Source organism: Heptranchias perlo, chromosome 5 (assembly GCF_035084215.1).
Source record: "Heptranchias perlo isolate sHepPer1 chromosome 5, sHepPer1.hap1, whole genome shotgun sequence".
Taxonomy (NCBI): domain Eukaryota; kingdom Metazoa; phylum Chordata; class Chondrichthyes; order Hexanchiformes; family Hexanchidae; genus Heptranchias; species Heptranchias perlo.
The window spans coordinates 27,497,234-27,523,383 of record NC_090329.1 but is presented as its reverse complement, the minus strand read 5'-3'; the positions used below and the strand labels follow the sequence as shown (position 1 = coordinate 27,523,383).

The 26,150-nt window shown below is 46.6% G+C and overlaps 1 protein-coding gene across 15 annotated transcripts in view; it reads left to right on the top strand.

Moving 5' to 3' along the window:
* LOC137321665 (regulating synaptic membrane exocytosis protein 1-like) overlaps positions 1–26,150 on the top strand; it is a 984,914-nt gene that overhangs the window by 670,430 nt on the left and 288,334 nt on the right. For all 15 annotated transcript variants that reach the window (XM_067984176.1, XM_067984183.1, XM_067984175.1 and 12 more), the window contains one exon: positions 19,561–19,673. In XM_067984176.1, the coding sequence (XP_067840277.1) occupies positions 19,561–19,673 (113 nt within the window). The remainder of the gene's footprint in view (positions 1–19,560; positions 19,674–26,150) is intronic.

The following is a 26,150-nucleotide window of genomic DNA, read 5'->3' as shown; positions in this document are numbered from 1 at the left end:
GTCGCATTGAGAAAGCGTACAGTGTAGCATTGAGAAGGCGTGCTGTATAGCATTGAGAATGTGTACAGTGTAGCATTGAGAAGCCGTGCTGCATAGCATTGAGAATGTGTACAGTGTAGCATTGAGAAGCCGTGCTGCATAGCATTGAGAACGTGTACAGTGTAGCATTGAGAACGTGTACAGTGTAGCATTGAGAAGGCGTGCTGTGTCGCATTGAGAAGGCGTGCTGTGTAGCATTGAGAAGGCGTGCAGTGTAGCATTGAGAACGTGTACAGTGTAGCATTGAGAAGGCGTGCTGTGTAGCATTGAGCTGTGTACAGTGTAGCATTGAGAAGGCGTGCTGTGTAGCATTGAGAATGTGTACAGTGTAGCATTGAGAAGGCGTGCTATGTAGCATTGAGACTGTGTACAGTGTAGCATTGTGAAGGCGTGCTGTGTAGCATTGAGAATGTGTACAGTGTAGCATTGAGAAGGCATGCTGTATAGCATTGAGAACGTGTACAGTGTAGCATTGAGAAGGCGTGCTGTGTAGCATTGAGAAGGCGTGCTGTGTAGCATTGAGAAGGCGTGCTGTGGAGCATTGAGAAAGCGTACAGTGTAGCATTGAGAAGGCGTGCTGTGTAGCATTGAGAAGGCGTGCTGTGTAGCATTGAGAATGTGTACAGTGTAGCATTGAGAAGGCGTGCTGTGTAGCATTGAGAATGTGTACAGTGTAGCATTGAGAAGGCGTGCTGTGTAGCATTGAGAAGGCGTGCTGTGTAGCATTGAGAAGGCGTGCTGTGTAGCATTGAGAAGGCGTGCTGTGTAGCATTGAGAAGGCGTGCTGTGTAGCATTGAGAAGGCGTGCTGTATAGCATTGAGAAAGCGTACAGTGTAGCATTGAGAAGGCGTGCTGTGTAGCATTGAGAAGGCGTGCAGTGTAGCATTAAGAACATGTACAGTGTAGCATTGAGAAGGCGTGCTGTATAGCATTGAGAAAGTGTACAGTGTAGCATTGAGAAGGCGTGCTATGTAGCATTGAGAATGTGCACAGTGCAGCATTGAGAAGCCGTGCTGTATAGCATTGAGAATGTGTACAGTGTAGCATTGAGAAGGCGTGCTGTATAGCATTGAGAAAGTGTACAGTGTGGCATTGAGAAGGCGTGCTGTGTAGCATTGAGAATGTGTACAGTGTAGCATTGAGAAGGCGTGCTGTATAGCATTGAGAAAGTGTACAGTGTAGCATTGAGAAGGCGTGCTATGTAGCATTGAGAATGTGCACAGTGCAGCATTGAGAAGCCGTGCTGTATAGCATTGAGAATGTGTACAGTGTAGCATTGAGAAGGCGTGCTGTATAGCATTGAGAAAGTGTACAGTGTGGCATTGAGAAGGCGTGCTGTGTAGCATTGAGAAGGCGTGCTATGTAGCATTGAGAATGTGCACAGTGCAGCATTGAGAAGCCGTGCTGTATAGCATTGAGAATGTGTACAGTGTAGCATTGAGAAGGCATGCTGTATAGCATTGAGAACGTGTACAGTGTAGCATTGAGAACGTGTACAGTGTAGCATTGAGAAGGCGTGCTGTGTAGCATTGAGAAGGCGTGCTGTGGAGCATTGAGAAAGCGTACAGTGTAGCATTGAGAAGGCGTGCTGTGTAGCATTGAGAAGGCGTGCTGTGTAGCATTGAGAATGTGTACAGTGTAGCATTGAGAAGGCGTGCTGTGTAGCATTGAGAATGTGTACAGTGTAGCATTGAGAAGGCGTGCTGTGTAGCATTGAGAAGGCGTGCTGTGTAGCATTGAGAAGGCGTGCTGTGTAGCATTGAGAAGGCGTGCTGTGTAGCATTGAGAAGGCGTGCTGTGTAGCAGTGAGAAGGCGTGCTGTATAGCATTGAGAAAGCGTACAGTGTAGCATTGAGAAGGCGTGCTGTGTAGCATTGAGAAGGCGTGCAGTGTAGCATTAAGAACGTGTACAGTGTAGCATTGAGAAGGCGTGCTGTATAGCATTGAGAAAGTGTACAGTGTAGCATTGAGAAGGCGTGCTATGTAGCATTGAGAATGTGCACAGTGCAGCATTGAGAAGCCGTGCTGTATAGCATTGAGAATGTGTACAGTGTAGCATTGAGAAGGCGTGCTGTATAGCATTGAGAAAGTGTACAGTGTGGCATTGAGAAGGCGTGCTGTGTAGCATTGAGAATGTGTACAGTGTAGCATTGAGAAGGCGTGCTGTATAGCATTGAGAAAGTGTACAGTGTAGCATTGAGAAGGCGTGCTATGTAGCATTGAGAATGTGCAGAGTGCAGCATTGAGAAGCCGTGCTGTATAGCATTGAGAATGTGTACAGTGTAGCATTGAGAAGGCGTGCTGTATAGCATTGAGAAAGTGTACAGTGTGGCATTGAGAAGGCGTGCTGTGTAGCATTGAGAATGTGTACAGTGTAGCATTGAGAAGGCGTGCTGTGTAGCATTGAGAAGGCGTGCTGTGTAGCATTGAGAAAGCGTACAGTGTAGCATTGAGAAGGCGTGCTGTGTAGCATTGAGAAGGCGTGCTGTATAGCATTGAGAAAGCGTACAGTGTAGCATTGAGAAGGCGTGCTGTGTAGCATTGAGAAGGCGTGCAGTGTAGCATTAAGAACGTGTACAGTGTAGCATTGAGAAGGCGTGCTGTGTAGCATTGAGACTGTGTACAGTGTAGCATTGAGAAGGCGTGCTGTATAGCATTGAGAAAGTGTACAGTGTAGCATTGAGAAGGCGTGCTATGTAGCATTGAGAATGTGCACAGTGCAGCATTGAGAAGCCGTGCTGTATAGCATTGAGAAGCCGTGCTGTATAGCATTGAGAATGTGTACAGTGTAGCATTGAGAAGGCGTGCTGTATAGCATTGAGAAAGTGTACAGTGTAGCATTGAGAAGGCGTGCTATGTAGCATTGAGAATGTGCACAGTGCAGCATTGAGAAGCCGTGCTGTATAGCATTGAGAATGTGTACAGTGTAGCATTGAGAAGGCGTGCTGTATAGCATTGAGAAAGTGTACAGTGTAGCATTGAGAAGGCGTGCTGTGTAGCATTGAGAATGTGTACAGTGTAGCATTGAGAAGGCGTGCTGTATAGCATTGAGAATGTGCACAGTGTAGCATTGAGAAGCCGTGCTGTATAGCATTGAGAATGTGTACAGTGTAGCATTGAGAATGTGTACAGTGTAGCATTGAGAATGTGTACAGTGTAGCATTGAGAAGGCGTGCTGTATAGCATAGAGACTGTGTACAGTGTAGCATTGAGAAGGCGTGCTATGTAGCATTGAGAAGCCGTGCTGTATAGCATTGAGAACGTGTACAGTGTAGCATTGAGAAGGTGTGCTGTGTAGCATTGAGACTGTGTACAGTGTAGCATTGAGAAGGCGTGCTGTGTAGCATTGAGAATGTGTACAGTGTAGCATTGAGAAGGCGTGCTGTATAGCATTGAGAAAGTGTACAGTATAGCATTGAGAAGGCGTGCTGTGTAGCATTGAGAATGTGTACAGTGTAGCATTGAGAAGGCGTGCTGTATAGCATTGAGAAAGTGTACAGTATAGCATTGAGAAGGCGTGCTGTATAGCACTGAGAATGTGTACAGTGTAGCATTGAGAAGCCGTGCTGTGTAGCATTGAGAACGTGTACAGTGTAGCATTGAGAACGTGTACAGTGTAGCATTGAGAAGGCGTGCTGTGTAGCATTGAGAACGTGTACAGTGTAGCATTGAGAATGTGTACAGTGTAGCATTGAGAAGGCGTGCTGTATAGCATTGAGACTGTGTACAGTGTAGCATTGAGAAGGCGTGCTATGTAGCATTGAGAAGCCGTGCTGTATAGCATTGAGAACGTGTACAGTGTAGCAATGAGAACGTGTACAGTGTAGCATTGAGAAGGTGTGCTGTGTAGCATTGAGAAGGCGTGCAGTGTAGCATTGAGAACGTGTACAGTGTAGCATTGAGAACGTGTACAGTGTAGCATTGAGAAGGCGTGCTGTGTAGCATTGAGACTGTGTATAGTGTAGCATTGAGAAGGCGTGCTATGTAGCATTGAGAAGCCGTGCTGTATAGCATTGAGAACGTGTACAGTGTAGCATTGAGAAGGTGTGCTGTGTAGCATTGAGAAGGCGTGCAGTGTAGCATTGACAAGGCGTGCTGTGTAACATTGAGAAAGCGTACAGTGTAGCATTGAGAAGGCGTGCTGTATAGCATTGAGAAGGCGTGCTGTGTAGCATTGAGAAAGCGTACAGTGTAGCATTGAGAAGGCGTGCTGTGTAGCATTGAGAAGGCGTGCTGTATAGCATTGAGAAGGCGTGCTGTGTCGCATTGTGAAAGCGTACAGTGTAGCATTGAGAAGGCGTGCTGTGTCGCATTGAGAAAGCGTACAGTGTAGCATTGAGAAGGCGTGCTGTATAGCATTGAGAATGTGTACAGTGTAGCATTGAGAAGCCGTGCTGCATAGCATTGAGAATGTGTACAGTGTAGCATTGAGAAGCCGTGCTGCATAGCATTGAGAACGTGTACAGTGTAGCATTGAGAACGTGTACAGTGTAGCATTGAGAAGGCGTGCTGTGTCGCATTGAGAAGGCGTGCTGTGTAGCATTGAGAAGGCGTGCAGTGTAGCATTGAGAACGTGTACAGTGTAGCATTGAGAAGGCGTGCTGTGTAGCATTGAGCTGTGTACAGTGTAGCATTGAGAAGGCGTGCTGTGTAGCATTGAGAATGTGTACAGTGTAGCATTGAGAAGGCGTGCTATGTAGCATTGAGACTGTGTACAGTGTAGCATTGTGAAGGCGTGCTGTGTAGCATTGAGAATGTGTACAGTGTAGCATTGAGAAGGCATGCTGTATAGCATTGAGAACGTGTACAGTGTAGCATTGAGAAGGCGTGCTGTGTAGCATTGAGAAGGCGTGCTGTGTAGCATTGAGAAGGCGTGCTGTGGAGCATTGAGAAAGCGTACAGTGTAGCATTGAGAAGGCGTGCTGTGTAGCATTGAGAAGGCGTGCTGTGTAGCATTGAGAAGGCGTGCTATGTAGCATTGAGAATGTGTACAGTGTAGCATTGAGAAGGCGTGCTGTGTAGCATTGAGAATGTGTACAGTGTAGCATTGAGAAGGCGTGCTGTGTAGCATTGAGAAGGCGTGCTGTGTAGCATTGAGAAGGCGTGCTGTGTAGCATTGAGAAGGCGTGCTGTGTAGCATTGAGAAGGCGTGCTGTGTAGCATTGAGAAGGCGTGCTGTATAGCATTGAGAAAGCGTACAGTGTAGCATTGAGAAGGCGTGCTGTGTAGCATTGAGAAGGCGTGCAGTGTAGCATTAAGAACATGTACAGTGTAGCATTGAGAAGGCGTGCTGTATAGCATTGAGAAAGTGTACAGTGTAGCATTGAGAAGGCGTGCTATGTAGCATTGAGAATGTGCACAGTGCAGCATTGAGAAGCCGTGCTGTATAGCATTGAGAATGTGTACAGTGTAGCATTGAGAAGGCGTGCTGTATAGCATTGAGAAAGTGTACAGTGTGGCATTGAGAAGGCGTGCTGTGTAGCATTGAGAATGTGTACAGTGTAGCATTGAGAAGGCGTGCTGTATAGCATTGAGAAAGTGTACAGTGTAGCATTGAGAAGGCGTGCTATGTAGCATTGAGAATGTGCACAGTGCAGCATTGAGAAGCCGTGCTGTATAGCATTGAGAATGTGTACAGTGTAGCATTGAGAAGGCGTGCTGTATAGCATTGAGAAAGTGTACAGTGTGGCATTGAGAAGGCGTGCTGTGTAGCATTGAGAATGTGTACAGTGTAGCATTGAGAATGTGCACAGTGCAGCATTGAGAAGCCGTGCTGTATAGCATTGAGAATGTGTACAGTGTAGCATTGAGAAGGCGTGCTGTATAGCATTGAGAAAGTGTACAGTGTGGCATTGAGAAGGCGTGCTGTAGCATTGAGAATGTGTACAGTGTAGCATTGAGAAGGCGTGCTGTGTAGCATTGAGAAGGCGTGCTATGTAGCATTGAGAAGGCGTGCTGTATAGCATTGAGAAGGCGTGCTGTATAGCATTGAGAAGGCGTGCTGTGTAGCATTGAGAAGGCGTGCTGTATAGCATTGAGAAGGCGTGCTGTGTAGCATTGAGAAGGCGTGCTGTATAGCATTGAGAAGGCGTGCTGTGTAGCATTGAGAAGGCGTGCTGTGTAGCATTGAGAAGGCGTGCTGTGTAGCATTGAGAAGGCGTGCTGTGTAGCATTGAGACGGCGTGCAGTGTAGCATTGAGAATGTGTACAGTGTAGCATTGAGAAGGCATGCTGTATAGCATTGAGAAAGTGTACAGTGTAGCATTGAGAAGGCGTGCTATGTCGCATTGAGAATGTGTACAGTGTAGCATTGAGAAGCCGTGCTGTATAGCATTGAGAATGTGTACAGTGTAGCATTGAGAAGCCGTGCTGCATAGCATTGAGAATGTGTACAGTGTAGCATTGAGAAGCCGTGCTGCATAGCATTGAGAACGTGTACAGTGTAGCATTGAGAACGTGTACAGTGTAGCATTGAGAAGGCGTGCTGTGTCGCATTGAGAAGGCGTGCTGTGTAGCATTGAGAAGGCGTGCAGTGTAGCATTGAGAACGTGTACAGTGTAGCATTGAGAAGGCGTGCTGTGTAGCATTGAGCTGTGTACAGTGTAGCATTGAGAAGGCGTGCTGTGTAGCATTGAGAATGTGTACAGTGTAGCATTGAGAAGGCGTGCTATGTAGCATTGAGACTGTGTACAGTGTAGCATTGTGAAGGCGTGCTGTGTAGCATTGAGAATGTGTACAGTGTAGCATTGAGAAGGCATGCTGTATAGCATTGAGAACGTGTACAGTGTAGCATTGAGAAGGCGTGCTGTGTAGCATTGAGAAGGCGTGCTGTGTAGCATTGAGAAGGCGTGCTGTGTAGCATTGAGAAGGCGTGCTGTGTCGCATTGAGAAGGCGTGCTGTGGAGCATTGAGAAAGCGTACAGTGTAGCATTGAGAAGGCGTGCTGTGTAGCATTGAGAAGGCGTGCTGTGTAGCATTGAGAATGTGTACAGTGTAGCATTGAGAAGGCGTGCTGTGTAGCATTGAGAATGTGTACAGTGTAGCATTGAGAAGGCGTGCTGTGTCGCATTGAGAAGGCGTGCTGTGTAGCATTGAGAAGGCGTGCTGTGTAGCATTGAGAAGGCGTGCTGTGTAGCATTGAGAAGGCGTGCTGTGTAGCATTGAGAAGGCGTGCTGTATAGCATTGAGAAAGCGTACAGTGTAGCATTGAGAAGGCGTGCTGTGTAGCATTGAGAAGGCGTGCAGTGTAGCATTAAGAACGTGTACAGTGTAGCATTGAGAAGGCGTGCTGTATAGCATTGAGAAAGTGTACAGTGTAGCATTGAGAAGGCGTGCTATGTAGCATTGAGAATGTGCACAGTGCAGCATTGAGAAGCCGTGCTGTATAGCATTGAGAATGTGTACAGTGTAGCATTGAGAAGGCGTGCTGTGTAGCATTGAGAAAGTGTACAGTGTGGCATTGAGAAGGCGTGCTGTGTAGCATTGAGAATGTGTACAGTGTAGCATTGAGAAGGCGTGCTGTATAGCATTGAGAAAGTGTACAGTGTAGCATTGAGAAGGCGTGCTATGTAGCATTGAGAATGTGCACAGTGCAGCATTGAGAAGCCGTGCTGTATAGCATTGAGAATGTGTACAGTGTAGCATTGAGAAGGCGTGCTGTATAGCATTGAGAAAGTGTACAGTGTGGCATTGAGAAGGCGTGCTGTGTAGCATTGAGAATGTGTACAGTGTAGCATTGAGAATGTGCACAGTGCAGCATTGAGAAGCCGTGCTGTATAGCATTGAGAATGTGTACAGTGTAGCATTGAGAAGGCGTGCTGTATAGCATTGAGAAAGTGTACAGTGTGGCATTGAGAAGGCGTGCTGTGTAGCATTGAGAATGTGTACAGTGTAGCATTGAGAAGGCGTGCTGTGTAGCATTGAGAAGGCGTGCTGTGTAGCATTGAGAAAGCGTACAGTGTAGCATTGAGAAGGCGTGCTGTGTAGCATTGAGAAGGCGTGCTGTATAGCATTGAGAAAGCGTACAGTGTAGCATTGAGAAGGCGTGCTGTGTAGCATTGAGAAGGCGTGCAGTGTAGCATTAAGAACGTGTACAGTGTAGCATTGAGAAGGCGTGCTGTGTAGCATTGAGACTGTGTACAGTGTAGCATTGAGAAGGCGTGCTGTATAGCATTGAGAAAGTGTACAGTGTAGCATTGAGAAGGCGTGCTATGTAGCATTGAGAATGTGCACAGTGCAGCATTGAGAAGCCGTGCTGTATAGCATTGAGAAGCCGTGCTGTATAGCATTGAGAATGTGTACAGTGTAGCATTGAGAAGGCGTGCTGTATAGCATTGAGAAAGTGTACAGTGTAGCATTGAGAAGGCGTGCTATGTAGCATTGAGAATGTGCACAGTGCAGCATTGAGAAGCCGTGCTGTATAGCATTGAGAATGTGTACAGTGTAGCATTGAGAAGGCGTGCTGTATAGCATTGAGAAAGTGTACAGTGTAGCATTGAGAAGGCGTGCTGTGTAGCATTGAGAATGTGTACAGTGTAGCATTGAGAAGGCGTGCTGTATAGCATTGAGAATGTGCACAGTGTAGCATTGAGAAGCCGTGCTGTATAGCATTGAGAATGTGTACAGTGTAGCATTGAGAAGCCGTGCTGTGTAGCATTGAGAAAGTGTACAGTGTAGCATTGAGAAGCCGTGCTGTATAGCATTGAGAATGTGTGCAGTGTAGCATTGAGAAGCCGTGCTGTATAGCATTGAGAACGTGTACAGTGTAGCATTGAGAAGGCGTGCTGTGTAGCATTGAGAAGGCGTGCTGTGTAGCATTGAGAATGTGTACAGTGTAGCATTGAGAATGTGTACAGTGTAGCATTGAAAATGTGTACAGTGTAGCATTGAGAACGTGTACAGTGTAGCATTGAGAAGCCGTGCTGTATAGCATTGAGAACGTGTACAGTGTAGCATTGAGAATGTGTACAGTGTAGCATTGAGAATGTGTACAGTGTAGCATTGAGAAGGCGTGCTGTATAGCATTGAGACTGTGTACAGTGTAGCATTGAGAAGGCGTGCTATGTAGCATTGAGAAGCCGTGCTGTATAGCATTGAGAACGTGTACAGTGTAGCATTGAGAAGGTGTGCTGTGTAGCATTGAGACTGTGTACAGTGTAGCATTGAGAAGGCATGCTGTGTAGCATTGAGAATGTGTACAGTGTAGCATTGAGAAGGCGTGCTGTATAGCATTGAGAAAGTGTACAGTATAGCATTGAGAAGGCGTGCTGTGTAGCATTGAGAATGTGTACAGTGTAGCATTGAGAAGGCGTGCTGTATAGCATTGAGAAAGTGTACAGTATAGCATTGAGAAGGCGTGCTGTATAGCATTGAGAATGTGTACAGTGTAGCATTGAGAAGCCGTGCTGTGTAGCATTGAGAACGTGTACAGTGTAGCATTGAGAACGTGTACAGTGTAGCATTGAGAAGGCGTGCTGTGTAGCATTGAGAACGTGTACAGTGTAGCATTGAGAATGTGTACAGTGTAGCATTGAGAAGGCGTGCTGTATAGCATTGAGACTGTGTACAGTGTAGCATTGAGAAGGCGTGCTATGTAGCATTGAGAAGCCGTGCTGTATAGCATTGAGAACGTGTACAGTGTAGCAATGAGAACGTGTACAGTGTAGCATTGAGAAGGTGTGCTGTGTAGCATTGAGAAGGCGTGCAGTGTAGCATTGAGAACGTGTACAGTGTAGCATTGAGAACGTGTACAGTGTAGCATTGAGAAGGCGTGCTGTGTAGCATTGAGACTGTGTATAGTGTAGCATTGAGAAGGCGTGCTATGTAGCATTGAGAAGCCGTGCTGTATAGCATTGAGAACGTGTACAGTGTAGCATTGAGAAGGTGTGCTGTGTAGCATTGAGAAGGCGTGCAGTGTAGCATTGACAAGGCGTGCTGTGTAACATTGAGAAAGCGTACAGTGTAGCATTGAGAAGGCGTGCTGTATAGCATTGAGAAGGCGTGCTGTGTAGCATTGAGAAAGCGTACAGTGTAGCATTGAGAAGGCGTGCTGTGTAGCATTGAGAAGGCGTGCTGTATAGCATTGAGAAGGCGTGCTGTGTCGCATTGAGAAAGCGTACAGTGTAGCATTGAGAAGGCGTGCTGTGTCGCATTGAGAAAGCGTACAGTGTAGCATTGAGAAGGCGTGCTGTGTAGCATTGAGAAGGCGTGCTGTGTCGCATTGAGAAAGCGTACAGTGTAGCATTGAGAAGGCGTGCTGTGTAACATTGAGAAGGCGTGCAGTGTCACATTGAGAAGGCGTGCAGTGTAGCTTTGAAAAGGCGTGCAGTGTAGCATTGAGAAGGCGTGCTATGTAGCATTGAGAAGGCGTGCTGTATAGCATTGAGAAGGCGTGCTGTATAGCATTGAGAAGGCGTGCTGTGTAGCATTGAGAAGGCGTGCTGTATAGCATTGAGAAGGCGTGCTGTGTAGCATTGAGAAGGCGTGCTGTATAGCATTGAGAAGGCGTGCTGTGTAACATTGAGAAGGCGTGCTGTGTAGCATTGAGAAGGCGTGCTGTGTAGCATTGAGAAGGCGTGCTGTGTAGCATTGAGACGGCGTGCAGTGTAGCATTGAGAATGTGTACAGTGTAGCATTGAGAAGGCATGCTGTATAGCATTGAGAAAGTGTACAGTGTAGCATTGAGAAGGCGTGCTATGTAGCATTGAGAATGTGTACAGTGTAGCATTGAGAAGCCGTGCTGTATAGCATTGAGAATGTGTACAGTGTAGCATTGAGAAGCCGTGCTGCATAGCATTGAGAAGCCGTGCTGTATAGCATTGAGAACGTGTACAGTGTAGCATTGAGAAGGTGTGCTGTGTCGCATTGAGAAGGCGTGCAGTGTTGCATTGAGAACGTGTACAGTGTAGCATTGAGAAGGCGTGCTGTGTAGCATTGAGAAGGCGTGCTGTGTAGCATTGAGACGGCGTGCTGTGTAGCATTGAAAAGGCGTGCAGTGTAGCATTGAGAAGGCGTGCTGTGTAGCATTGAGAAGTCGTGCTGTGTCGCATTGAGAAGGCGTGCAGTGTCGCATTGAGAAGGCGTGCAGTGTAGCATTGAAAAGGCGTGCAGTGTAGCATTGAGAACATGTACAGTGTAGCATTGAGAAGGCGTGCTGTGTAGCATTGAGAAGGCGTGCTGTGTAGCATTGAGAAGGCGTGCTGTGTAGCATTGAGAAGGTGTGCTGTGTAGCATTGAGAAGGCGTGCTGTGTAGCATTGAGACTGTGTACAGTGTAGCATTGAGAAGGCGTGCTGTGTAGCATTGAGAATGTATAAAGTGTAGCATTGAGAAGGCATGCTGTATAGCATTGAGAAAGTGTACAGTGTAGCATTGAGAAGGCGTGCTATGTAGCATTGAGAATGTGTACAGTGTAGCATTGAGAAGCCGTGCTGTATAGCATTGAGAATGTGTACAGTGTAGCATTGAGAAGGCGTGCTGTGTAGCATTGAGACTGTGTACAGTGTTGCATTGAGAAGGCGTGCTGTATAGCATTGAGAAAGTGTACAGTGTAGCATTGAGAAGGCGTGCTATGTAGCATTGAGACTGTGTACAGTGTAGCATTGAGAAGGCGTGCTATGTAGCATTGAGAAGCCGTGCTGTATAGCATTGAGAACGTGTACAGTGTAGCATTGAGAACGTGTACAGTGTAGCATTGAGAAGGTGTGCTGTGTCGCATTGAGAAGGCGTGCAGTGTGGCATTGAGAACGTGTACAATGTAGCATTGAGAAGGCGTGCTGTGTAACGTTGAGAAAGCGTACAGTGTAGCATTGAGAAGGCGTGCTGTATAGCATTGAGAAGGCGTGCTGTGTAGCATTGAGAAAGCGTACAGTGTAGCGTTGAAAAGGCGTGCTGTGTCGCATTGAGAAAGCGTACAGTGTAGCATTGAGAAGGCGTGCTGTGTCGCATTGAGAAAGCGTACAGTGTAGCATTGAGAAGGCGTGCTGTGTAGCATTGAGAAGGCATGCTGTGTCGCATTGAGAAAGCGTACAGTGTAGCATTGAGAAGGCGTGCTGTGTAGCATTGAGAAGACGTGCTGTGTAGCATTGAGAAGGCGTGCTGTGTAGCATTGAGAAGGCGTGCTGTGTAGCATTGAGAAAGCGTACAGTGTCGCATTGAGAAGGCGTGCTGTGTAGCATTGAGAAGGCGTGCTGTGTCGCATTGAGAAGGCGTGCAGTGTAGCATTGAGAAGGCGTGCTGTGTAGCATTGAGAAGGTGTGCAGTGTCGCATTGAGAAGGTGTGCAGTGTCGCATTGAGAAGGCGTGCAGTGTAGCATTGAGAAGGCGTGCAGTGTAGCATTGAGAATGTGTACAGTGTAGCATTGAGAAGGCGTGCTATGTAGCATTGAGAAGCCGTGCTGTATTGCATTGAGAACGTGTACAGTGTAGCATTGAGAACGTGTACAGTGTAGCATTGAGAAGGCGTGCAGTGTCGCATTGAGAAGGCGTGCAGTGTCGCATTGAGAAGGCGTGCTGTGTCGCATTGAGAAGGCGTGCTGTGTAGCATTGAGAAGGCGTGCTGTGTAGCATTGAGAAGGCGTGCTGTGTAGCATTGAGAAGGCGTGCTGTGTAGCATTGAGAAGACGTGCTGTGTAGCATTGAGAAGGCGTGCTGTGTAGCATTGAGAAGGCGTGCAGTGTAGCATTGAAAAGGCGTGCTGTGTCGCATTGAGAAGGCGTGCTGTGTAGCATTGAGAAGGCGTGCAGTGTAGCATTGAGAAGGCGTGCTGTGTCGCATTGAGAAGGCGTGCAGTGTAGCATTGAAAAGGCGTGCTGTGTCGCATTGAGAAGGCGTGCTGTGTATCATTGAGAAGGCGTGCTGTGTAGCATTGAGAAGGCGTGCTGTGTCGCATTGAGAAGGCGTGCTGTGTAGCATTGTGAAGGCGTGCAGTGTAGCATTGAGAAGGCGTGCTGTGTCGCATTGAGAAGGCGTGCTGTGTAGCATTGAGAAGGCGTGCTGTGTCGCATTGAGAAGGCGTGCTGTGTAGCATTGAGAAGGCGTGCTGTGTCGCATTGAGAAGGCGTGCTGTGTCGCATTGAGAAGGCGTGCTGTGTAGCATTGAGAAGGCGTGCTGTGTCGCATTGAGAAGGCGTGCTGTGTCGCATTGAGAAGGCGTGCTGTGCAGCATTGAGAAGGCGTGCTGTGTAGCATTGAGAAGGCGTGCTGTGTAGCATTGAGAAGGCGTGCTGTGTCGCATTGAGAAGGCGTGCTGTGTCGCATTGAGAAGGCGTGCTGTGTCGCATTGAGAAGGCGTGCTGTGTCGCATTGAGAAGGCGTGCTGTGTAGCATTGGGAAGGCGTGCTGTATAGCATTGGAATAGCGAACTGTGTAGCATTGAGAAGCCGTGCTGTATAGCATTGAGAATGTGTACAGTGTAGCATTGAGAAGCCGTGCTGCATAGCATTGAGAATGTGTACAGTGTAGCATTGAGAAGCCGTGCTGCATAGCATTGAGAACGTGTACAGTGTAGCATTGAGAAGGCGTGCTGTGTAGCATTGAGAAGGCGTGCTGTGTAGCATTGAGAAGGTGTGCTGTGTAGCATTGAGAAGGCGTGCAGTGTAGCATTGAGACTGTGTACAGTGTCGCATTGAGAAGGCGTGCTGTATAGCATTGAGAAAGTGTACAGTGTAGCATTGAGAAGGCGTGCTATGTAGCATTGAGACTGTGTACAGTGTCGCATTGAGAAGGCGTGCTGTATAGCATTGAGAACGTGTACAGTGTAGCATTGAGAAGGCGTGCTGTGTCGCATTGAGACTGTGTACAGTGTCGCATTGAGAAGGCGTGCTGTATAGCATTGAGAAAGTGTACAGTGTAGCATTGAGAAGGCGTGCTATGTAGCATTGAGACTGTGTACAGTGTAGCATTGAGAAGGCGTGCTATGTAGCATTGAGAAGCCGTGCTGTATAGCATTGAGAACGTGTACAGTGTAGCATTGAGAACGTGTACAGTGTAGCATTGAGAAGGTGTGCTGTGTCGCATTGAGAAGGCGTGCAGTGTGGCATTGAGAACGTGTACAGTGTCGCATTGAGAAGGCGTGCTGTGTAACGTTGAGAAAGCGTACAGTGTAGCATTGAGAAGGCGTGCTGTATAGCATTGAGAAGGCGTGCTGTGTAGCATTGAGAAAGCGTACAGTGTAGCATTGAAAAGGCGTGCTGTGTCGCATTGAGAAAGCATACAGTGTAGCATTGAGAAGGCGTGCTGTGTCGCATTGAGAAAGCGTACAGTGTAGCATTGAGAAGGCGTGCTGTGTAGCATTGAGAAGGCATGCTGTGTCGCATTGAGAAAGCGTGCAGTGTAGCATTGAGAAGGCGTGCTGTGTAGCATTGAGAAGGCGTGCTGTGTCGCATTGAGAAGGTGTGCAGTGTCGCATTGAGAAGGCGTGCAGTGTAGCATTGAGAAGGCGTGCAGAGTAGCATTGAGAATGTGTACAGTGTAGCATTGAGAAGGCGTGCTATGTAGCATTGAGAAGCCGTGCTGTATTGCATTGAGAACGTGTACAGTGTAGCATTGAGAACGTGTACAGTGTAGCATTGAGAAGGCGTGCAGTGTCGCATTGAGAAGGTGTGCAGTGTCGCATTGAGAAGGCGTGCTGTGTCGCATTGAGAAGGCGTGCTGTGTAGCATTGAGAAGGCGTGCTGTGTAGCATTGAGAAGGCGTGCTGTGTAGCATTGAGAAGGCGTGCTGTGTAGCATTGAGAAGGCGTGCAGTGTAGCATTGAAAAGGCGTGCTGTGTCGCATTGAGAAGGCGTGCTGTGTAGCATTGAGAAGGCGTGCAGTGTAGCATTGAGAAGGCGTGCTGTGTAGCATTGAGAAGGCGTGCTGTGTAGCATTGAGAAGGCGTGCAGTGTAGCATTGAAAAGGCGTGCTGTGTCGCATTGAGAAGGCGTGCTGTGTATCATTGAGAAGGCGTGCTGTGTAGCATTGAGAAGGCGTGCTGTGTCGCATTGAGAAGGCGTGCTGTGTAGCATTGAGAAGGCGTGCTGTGTCGCATTGAGAAGGCGTGCTGTGTAGCATTGAGAAGGCGTGCTGTGTAGCATTGAGAAGGCGTGCTGTGTCGCATTGAGAAGGCGTGCTGTGTAGCATTGAGAAGGCGTGCTGTGTCGCATTGAGAAGGCGTGCTGTGTCGCATTGAGAAGGCGTGCTGTGTCGCATTGAGAAGGCGTGCTGTGTCGCATTGAGAAGGCGTGCTGTGTCGCATTGAGAAGGCGTGCTGTGTAGCATTGAGAAGGCGTGCTGTGTAGCATTGAGAAGGCGTGCTGTGTCGCATTGAGAAGGCGTGCTGTGTAGCATTGAGAAGGCGTGCTGTGTCGCATTGAGAAGGCGTGCTGTGTCGCATTGAGAAGGTGTGCTGTGTCGCATTGAGAAGGCGTGCTGTGTCGCATTGAGAAGGCGTGCTGTGTCGCATTGAGAAGGCGTGCTGTGTAGCATTGAGAAGGCGTGCTGTGTCGCATTGAGAAGGCGTGCTGTTTCGCATTGAGAAGGCGTGCTGTGTCGCATTGAGAAGGCGTGCAGTGTCGCATTGAGAAGGCGTGCTGTGTAGCATTGAGAAGGCGTGCAGTGTAGCATTGAGAAGGCGTGCTGTGTCGCATTGAGAAGGCGTGCTGTGTCGCATTGAGAAGGCGTGCTGTGTCGCATTGAGAAGGCGTGCTGTGTAGCATTGAGAAGGCCTGCTGTGTAGCATTGAGAAGGCGTGCTGTGTAGCATTGGGAAGGCGTGCTGTGTAGCATTGGAATAGCGAACTGTGTAGCGTTGGGAAAGTGTGCTTTGTGGCACTGGGGAGGCGTACTGCGTGGCACTGGGGAGGCGTACTGCGTGGCACTGGGGAGGCGTACTGCGTGGCACTGGGGAGGCGTACTGCGTGGCACTGGGGAGGCATACTGCGTAGCACTGGGGAGGCGTACTGCGTGGCATTCGGAAAGCGTACTACGTAGCATTGGGAAAGCGTCCTCTGTAGCCTTAAGAAAGTGTACTGTGTAGCATTGGGAAGGCGTACTTTGAAGCATGGGAAAAGTGTACTGTGTAGCATTCAGAAAGCGTCGCATTGAGAAAGTGTACTTTGCAGTATTGAGAAAGTGCACTGTCTTGCACTGAGAAAGTGTTCTGCGTGGCACTGAGAGAGTGCACCGCCCAGCGTTGACACGGTGCACCGCCCAGCGTTGGGACAGTGTACTCAGGTCTCAACGGAACACAAACTACTTTTATACTGGCACTTTTTTTTCTGATTCTGTAATTTGGCATTTGTGAGCCAGCTCATGGTGTTTGCTCAGCTAAATTCACTCCTTTAGCCAGTGGCAGAATCGTGGACCAAGTTTTCTAGTGTCATGTTGATTAAATGGTATATTAAGCAGGCTATGAGCTGATTTGTGGCATTAACCCATGGGAGGATTGTACGAAAATCCTTTGAATGAAATACAAATCTCACAGGATTATAGTTATTTTATTTGCCCTGAGAAATTTTGTTTTATAATTCAAGGTGCATCGAAGTTAACTATAGCAGATGTTACACAAGAGAAAGTGTTTGCATTTCAAAAGCTGAGTGGGATATTCAGTACTCAAAGGGTTGATGTGTATGTGGCTATAAAATTGTTTTAACTAAAATCAATGTCACACAAGACAGTAATGTATTCTAGTTAATAAAGTAGATTTTAAATGAATGGAGGCTCCATTATGGGTGTATCACCCTGTCTGCTTGACTTTCGTCTCTGTGCTTGCCCAGGCAAACCTTTACCCCCGAGTACTGTAAAAGGAAAATTTGCACTTTCTGTTTCTCGGCCATGGAGAGTTTTGAAAACAATGGCCCTGAAATCCTGCAGGGCTATATATGATTCCAGGTTTGAGAGATGAAATCCACTTTAAATATCAGGCGATCAGGGAAATTTTAGTCAAAGAAGTCAACATTTAGAATTCATGAACTAAAAAATAGCCTGGCCATTTTCCTGGCCATTCCATCGGTTCTGGCTGGAGTCACGAATTTCAGGGCTGATGCTTTTAAGGGTTCTAATGTTAACCATATGGAGACCAAAACTATCAAATTTAAAAATATATTAAAAAAGTCTTTAAGCTTTTAAATGCTTTTACAATTTTTAGTTTGAGTCATTATCTCAGACAGCACTCAGTAATTGTCACTCCTGCATGAATTTTTTAAAAAGCGTGTGTCATTGAAACAAAATCCTTCTTCCATGTAGAATATAAACTGTTTTAATTTTAAAGATATAGATAGGGACAAAATTCCTCATAACTCTGGTGGGAGATTGGTGGAATCTGCCTTGGAATAAAGTGGAGACCGATTTATACCAGGTCTCTATGTTTTGCGGGAGATTCTGACTTGTTATCTAAGGGGCAGAATCTCCACCCGCACCCTGAAGGCATCGTCGGGAGGCCTAACTGGGAGTCTTCTTTCCATTGGCTCAGTTGGGAAGCGGCATACCTGCAGAGGCTGGTCAGGCGTATCAGTCTCCAGAAGGGCAGATGTTGGTCCCATCAGTGGGGTCCAGGCTACAGAAGAATTTTGTTTACATTTTAACTGATTTGTTCCCTCACACAGGGGGTTGTGGAGAACATGGCTGGAGTTGGGGGGGGGCTCTGCCAATTCCCCCCCCCACCACAGCCAAAAGGCGTATAGGTGTCAGAGTATTCAGCTGCATGGGCCTGGCAGATTCTACAGACTTGCTTATGGTGACACATGCCCTGCCTGCCCCATGTAAATGTGGTGCCCTTCTACTAAATTCTATTAGGATCACAGCCAGAAAATTTCTACCTAATATATTTAATGAAATGGTGGTTGGATGCCTGCTCTGTGGTGTCTTTGTGTGCGTGTTGTTAGAAAAAAACTTGCATTTATACCTCAGGACGTCCCAAAGCTTTACAGCCAATGAAATACTTTTGAGAAGTCACTTTTGAAATGTAGGATTACATTATTTTATTCTTTAAAACCATAGCTCAGGCTGAGTTCAGGCAGGACATTGTCTGCACTGCGACACAAAGTAATAACACAGGCACTAATACAAAAGTAAATTAATTAGAAGCGTAATTACAGAAACACATTTGCAGTGGCAATTGATACCAATCCGAGTACATCAGCACAAGTAAAGAAAAAGTTTTTTTTTATTCGTTCACGGGATGTGGGCGTCGCTGGCGAGGCCAGCATTTATTGCCCATCCCTAATTGCCCTCGGGCCTGCTGTAGTCTGTATCTAGCACACCCTTTGTTCTGCAGTATTTTAAACATTTTATGGCCACATACAATTGATATTTGGATATATTTTCTGTATTTATTAAAGTAAAATAAAAAATCTTTGCGCTCTCCTTTTTCCACTCAGAACCTCTGTGTTGGATTGGTTTATGTATAAAAGCAGTGGTACTGATAGTGCAGCCTGAGGACATGTGTGTCTGCCTCTGCTCACCTGTGGCTCTGAGCAAACCATCTGCTCAGTGTGTCTCTCAGCCTCCATTCATGGCCCCCATGGGTCAGGGATGCAATTAAGTGCTCCCTCTCCACCTGCTTCCAAGTGAGGTAAACCAAGGGAATGCTATTAGAAAGTGGTGCTAGCCCAATCTCCATAAAGCAACTGATAGACCTCTGTTAAGCTTATAATGGCCAGTTTTCCGAGTTAGAACTTTTGGCAGGAAACCTGTCCTGCCTCTCATACATATCAGGAGATCGTGGGCATGCTGTCCTTGGTTTTGCATCCATTAAAATGAATGGATAGAAGATTGCTGACAGTGCACCCACGATTATGGCTTTTGTGAGCCAACTCATTGTGGGCAGTGCACCCAGATATGTGCATTCTGGTGGCTGAAGCTGTTGGCGACCGAGGTTTCCCTCAAGTAGTGCAGACTTGTTAAGTCGGCCATGTAGGAGCCATAGTTTTAAGGAAACTACCAATTTGCCCTGCCACTTTTTTTCTCTTCCCATGGGGAAGTGCCTGGTCCCCACTTGACTAGTGCCGCGCATTTCAAATCAGGAGCACACCTTGGGAATTGCACATGTCACATCGCTCCGTGGCGTGGTCTGTAGAAACAATCCACAGAGTGATCCTCAAGAAAGGCAATACTTGGGATTGCAGCCCTTGATAAAAGGTTAGTGGAAAATCAGCAAGTTAAAGATTTCTGATGGCAAATATCCTAGTCGGGATATAACTAGAGCAAGACATTCTTGGAGTGCCATACAACAACTTGCATTTCTGTAGTGCAGGAAAACATCTCAAAGTGCCTTACATTAAGGAAAAACACGCGACACCCAGCAGCAGGTAGAATAGAGAGTACTGGAGTGGGGTTCTGAAGGAATGGTCAAAGAGAAAGGTTTTGAGGAGGGGAGAGGGAGGTTCCAAGGTGGAGGGAACTAGGTTGGAGTGGCTTGAATAAGAATTGGTGGGAGAGATGGGAGTGTTTTTGTAAGGCAACAATGGTTTCTGGATTTAGAAAAGAAAAGTAAAAGTAGTTGGAGAGAATCGAGGTGTTAGTGATTTTTGTTCTATTTTCACAGAGCACACCAACAAGGAAGCCCAGTTCACTCATCACCAACAGGAACACCACTGTCTGGTCGTAGGGGAAGACAGCTTCCACAGGTCCCAGGCAAAAGCAGCGGTGTAGAACAAGGTAAAAAAATTGCTGATGTCATTGCTCTATATCTTGATGAACCTTGCCTCGAGCACAATCACAAAGGGACATTTGTGCCCCATTCTTTTAAATGGCAGGGGAAAGTACCACCATGAGCTGCTTCCATAATCTGTTGTCCTAACAAATAAAACTTTGTGCACCTAAAACACTAAAACTATTAGTTACAGATTCTCAAATTGTTTGCTTCACCTGTTAATTTGATAAGTATTTGATATTAGAACTTTGGATCCACATTTGGCTCTGGGGTCCCCAAATGAATCATAGATGGACCTTAGTGATGTCCACAGTAAACCCACACAATATAGTAGAACGCAATGATCTAACAGCATTACAAAATAATAATGGGCCAAATCTTCCTGGAAAAATGACGGCGAGTTCACGAAGCATCCTGTTATTAATGCCATCAAGTTCCGGGGAAGAAGAGCTCCGCCATGAGTTGCAAATCTCTAGAGTTTGTTTGTCGATTTATGCCACTCCGTCGTTTGTTTTGCACAAACACCATCTCACCCTTAGCCTCCCCGTCATTTTTAAGAAGTTGCTGGATTTGCACATCAATTGCCCATTAAACTTGCCGCAGAAAGTTAGGGCTCATAATTAACAGCGTAAGTACCTCTTTAACAATGTGATAACTGTTAATGCAATGCCAATCAATCGCTCTGGCCCAGAAAGGGAACAATTTAAATGATTGAGTCTCATTCCTGCGTGTAGTAAACTATTAGAGATTTAAAACTTTTGATTTTTTTTCTCACCTTTCCTTTCTGTCTCTTTTTTTTCTCTTTCTCTTCATCCAATCTTTCTTTCCCTCGCTTTATTTCTCTTTCTGTAACTGATTTGACTCTAATTCACCCGCTCTGAAGTAACGGAGAGGGTTGATGAGGGTAGTGCGGTTGGTGTGTATATGGACTTTCAAAAGCGTTTGATAAAGTACCACATAATAGACTTGTTAGGAAAATTGAAGTCCATGGGATTAAAGGGACAGTGGCAGCATGGATATAAAATTGGTGAAGAGACAGAAAGCAGAGAGTAGTGGTAAATGGTTGTTTTTCAGACTGGAGGGATGAATGAAACGGTGTCCCCCAGGGGTTGGTAATGGGACCACTGCTGTTTTTGATGTATATTAATGACCTGGACTTGGGTATACAGGGCATAATTTCAAAGTTTGCAGATAACACGAAACTTGGAAATGTAGTGAGCAGTGAGGAGAATAGTATGGGGTAAGGGCAGGGGAGTGGGACTAATTGGAAAGTTCTTTCAAAGAGTGGCACAGGCACGGTGGGCCATATGACCTCCTCCTGTGCTGTACCATTCTATGATTCTAATTCACCATCCTACTCTGTTGTTCCTCAGTTTCTTTCTCAATCCTTAAATCTCATTGGTTAAGGAGAGAAACTGTTTGTCCTGTTGTTCACTAAGGTCCTCCGCGGATGCCCCGTTGCCTTCACTGCGCCGTTATCAGATCACACCTCTGGCAAGTTATGGCGCAAATTATATTCGAGCTGAAGGTTGCAGGAAAAAGTCTAACTAACGGCACACGAGGTTTGGCCCATTGTGTTGTCTGCTGGAGTGCAGCGCACAAGTGTTGAGTAGTGCATAAAATAGGGATTTTCAAGATTATGAAGGTAATTGACAAAGTTGATCCAAGCAAACTTTTTACAGGTGAAGGTACATAAGTTAAAAATTAGGAAGATAAGAGTAAGGAAGAAGTCAGACAGAATTTTATTATCCATGTACACGGGGAAAGGTTAGTTCCTGCATGTATTGCACCCAGTGTACATGAACTAGAATGAAATGATTGCTGTAGTTTGTTTTTGATATGCCATAATGATGTAACAGGTTTTAGACAGTGGGTTTGGGTATCGTATTACTGCACACTTAAACATTTAACTGATGTCAATCGCACTAGGCCATAGACAGCCAGTTTATGTACGAACGGGTGTCCAGCACTGTATATACAGTGTCTGCAGTGTTAAACATGAGGTGTCAAGCTCTTGTCTAGACCATATCCAGATTTAACCAAGTGGTACTCAGCATTGAATATTCAGTGGCCTGGACATTCGATGGTGCCGCGCCCATTTTTCAGATGCAAAATGAGAGCCTTGGTATCCAATATGGTGTGTGTTCATTCTGAGGTGGAAGTGCTCCGCCCGCCATATTACGCCGGGCTGCTCCATAAGCATCCAGGGCGCATGCCAGAACTATTAAAATCGCTAATTAAAATATTTAAATTAGGGTTCAATGCTTTTTCTAGAACCTCTTTCTGATACTGGTATGCCCCAGCGCCTGACTCGTCGTGTGATAAACTAACAGGCAGAAAGGTCCCTTCAGCAGCGGGCTCATCCACTACAGACAGGTTACTTTCTGGTTTGTCATTTGAACCTGCAGGTTAACTTCTGGTTGTTTTTTTTGGCCTGTTTTCTGACTCTGTAAATTTAATACTGACTGCTGAGCGGAAGATTTTACTGGTGTGACACTGTTTTTGATTACGTTCCAAACAGTTTAACTGCAGTCATGGGTGGTCTGGTGGGGCTGCCTTTAAGACTGGAGGATGAGGGGCAGCAGCAAGACAGGAGAGAGCAGGGGCAGCTGTCACAGGAAGGAAGAGGAGGGCACTGCGCAGGAGGCCATATACACAACTGGTATTCAGGGAGCATGTCTCCTACATTAACTTTACTGAGGAGCAATGTCTCAGGTGCTTTCACTTCACAAAGGAAGCTGTCACTGAGCTTTGTCACCTGCTGCAGTCACAACTCGAGCTTCCCACTGGGGCATGGACAATACTGCCTGTGGCTGTCAAGGCCACCGTGGCCCTTAACTTATGCAACAAGATACTTACAGGCTGCAGCAGGTGATATAAGTACCATCTCACAGTGCGCAGTCCACCGCTGTATCAGGTCGGCCACTGAGGCTCTCTACACCAGAAGGAACACTTACATCTTGTCCCCTATGGACAGAGCGAAGCAGGATGAGAGAGCACTTGGCTTTGCCTGCATTGCAGGCTTCCCCAGGGTCCAAGGTGCCATAGACTGCACCCATATTGCCTTGTGTGCTCCCCATCACCAGCCTGGCATCTTTATCAATTGAAAGGGATTCCACTCCCCCAATGTCCTGCTGGTTTGCCTCCACAGGCAGCGCATCATGTAGATCTGTGCCCGGTTTCCTGGCCACCATCACGAGTCACTCACCCTATGTCAGTCCTCTGTGCTCTCTTTATTCCAACCGGGCCATGGCTACTGGGCGATTAGGGCTATCCCCTTCAGACTCCCCTCCTGTCAGGAATTCGGGCACCGCTGCAGAGCTGGCGTACAACAAGAGCCATGCTGTCACTGGAAACGGCAAAGAACAAGGCAATTTCTGCGCTCAAGCAACGCTTCTGTTGCTTGGACCATTTGAGAGAAGCTCTGCAGTACAGCTCTGAGTGGGTATCCAGATTTGTGGTTGTCAGCTACATGCTCCATAACCTTTCCATCATGAGGGACCAGCCCTTACCACCACCTGGGCAGTAAGAAGTGCAGCAGGAACGTAAGGAGGAGGAGCACGAGCAGCATCGACAGCCCCTAGCCCTAGAGAGCTGCTCATCCAAGAGTGTTTCACCTGAACCATCTCCATTACATCAACAGTTCCACAATCCTTATGACCACCGTCCTTACTATCACCATCTGATTGCCTTCCTTCAGTCCAGCTTCATGTGTCTTGCCCTCACTTCATTCCAAATATAAACACCAAATCCAGAACAAAAACAAATTTATCAAACTACTCAATTCCATCTGTATCTAACGGTTAACAAAAAATAATTATGAATCGTGCTTGTGCAAGGTCTTAGTGTCTGTCCTCTGAGCTCATTTACCTTTCCTAGTGCTCCTACGAGGTGTTTCCCCAGTGGCTACAGCTTGAGAGTTGGAAGGCTGCTGAGCTTCCATGAGGACGCTTCAGATGGCCATGGTGGGCGACCTCAAATAGCTCTGGGCCTTGAGGACCCGGCTGCAGCCTGCAGCATCCCGCGTAGGCCAGAGTAGTCTGGCCCAGCTGGCTGTGTGGCACTAACCAGGGCATTGGCGGAATGGGTGGTGGAGGAGCAGACATGCTCTCGTCCTGAGAGAGGGCAGCAGGTGCCTGTCCCATGGAGCCAAGGCCACTTTCCTAGGACTGCACTCAGCACTTCTACGGCTCTGAGTGAGGACAGAGTAGGGGAATGAGGTGACCTCTGGAAGCCCCTGTCAGCACTGGCCCCTAAAGCTAAGATGGCAGCTGTCCAAGCCTCCATGGCTATGTGCACATGAAGTGAAAGAGAGGGACAAGGGTTACCTTGTGGTGTGATGGTGGAGCAAAGAAAGAAGTGGCTGGCAAAAATATCTTCATTTTATCATGCAGAGTGTGTAGGGTGAGATAAAAGTAAGAAGGGAAGTTATGACATCAGCTCCAGTGTTGCCAGTAGCTATGGCCATGACTCTCTCCCTGCCCGTGATGGCCAGCACGCTTCCTTCAGTGGGGGAGGGGGGTGCGCAGATGGGCTCGGCCTCCTCCTCTGGCAGCCTCCTGTCTCACATTCTGCAGAGCTTCTCCTGCAAGAAAGAAGAGATTGTTAGTGACATCCTTGTGAGGTATTTAGAGAATGTGCCTGTCTTGGTCGAGAGTAGGAGGTGCTATTCCAACCTATCCCTACTATTCCAACCCTCATTTCCCCACACCTCACACCTGACAATAGCAGACAAGCTATTTGACCAGGGCAGGAGGAGGGGAATAAGGAATCCCTAGGTTTTTAAACTGATACCAACAGTGTCCTGGATATCCTCTGTGATTAATTTTGGATAATAGAAGATGTTAATATCCTGCCACAGCAACGGTCAGTAGTTGGTTGAGAGGTAGGGTTATGAATTGAGTACTCTACCAATTCTCCATAGGTAAATCCACGTTCCCAATGAGCTGAAACCAAAAACTTCAGAGTGTGAATGGTAGTAGCAATGGGTTAGCAATCTGTCCTTCTCTGATGAAATTGCTACTGGGTAATACATAACATTCTACTACATCATTTCAGAAAAACCAATAGCATCAGACACACAAGACACTTGTCATAACACACTGATCCTTCAATTAGATTTATTTACAAATGTATTTACTTACACAAGCAAGAAAGAACTTGCATTGATCCAGCATTTTTCACAATTTCAGGACATCCCAAGGCATTTTACAGACAATAAAGACTTTTGAAGTGTAGTCTCTGTTATTTTGTATGCAAACATAGCAGCCAATTTGCACACAGCAAGGTCCCACCATCAAGTCATTGAGCTAAATCACCAATCTGTTTTGATAGTGTTGATTGAGGGATAATTGTTGACCGGGACACGGTGCGATCTCTCTGGTCTAATTCAAATGGTACTACGGCCCGATCTTAACTCCTGCTGCCTGGCAGAAATCAGGGGGCAGTTAAATGGAGTGAGGGACCTATCTGCCTCGATCTGACCAACTGCAATTTTAAGTTGCAAGCGGCAAGTACACCCAGCCAAAGCTGGTGGGTCCTCTTTAAATATGCTGATATTTAATCTGATTATATCATCAGGACCCATTATGCGATTTTAAACTGAGGTCTGAGCGGGGGAGCAATGGTGGCATTGATGCTCCAAACAAGCCTCCTGCCTCCCCACTTCATTTAACCCTCTCAGCATACTCTTCTATTCCTTTCTCCTTCGTGTCCTTATCTAGCTGCCCCTTAAATGCATCTATGCTATTTGCCTCGACTACTTCTTGTTGATGCAGACTACTACTGCGAGTTCCACGTTCTTAGCATTCTTTGGGCATAGAAGTTTCTCCCGAATTCCCTATTGGATTTATTAGTGACCATCTTATATTGATGACCTCTAGTTATGGACTCGCCCACGAGTGGAAGCATTTTTCCATGTCTACCCTATCAAACCCCTTCATTATCTTAAAGATCTCTATCAGGTCACCCTCAGCCTTCTCTTTTCTACAGAAAAGAGCCCCAGCCTGTTTAGTCTTTCCTGATATGTATATCCTCTCAGTTATGGATCATCCTTGTGAATCTTTTTTGCACCTTCTCCAGTGCCTCTATATCCTTTCTATATTATGGAGACCAGAACTGTGCACAATACTCCAAGTGTGGTCTAATCAAGGTTTTATACAAGTTTAATATAACTTCTCTGCTTTTCAATTCTAACCCTCTAGAAATGAACCCCAGCTTGGTTTGCCTTTTTTATGACCTTATTAACCAGCGTTGCTACTTTTAGTGATTTGTATATCTGTACCCCGAGATCCCTCTGCTCCTCTACCACATTTATCCAAGCAATATGTGGCCTCCTTATGCACCACCTCACACTTATCTATATTGAAATTCATTTGCCAATTACATGCCCATTCTTGCATTTTAATGCATTCTTCCATTGTATTAACAATATTGAGAACAACCCCAGCTTCTCTGGTCTCTCCACATAACTGAAGCCCTGC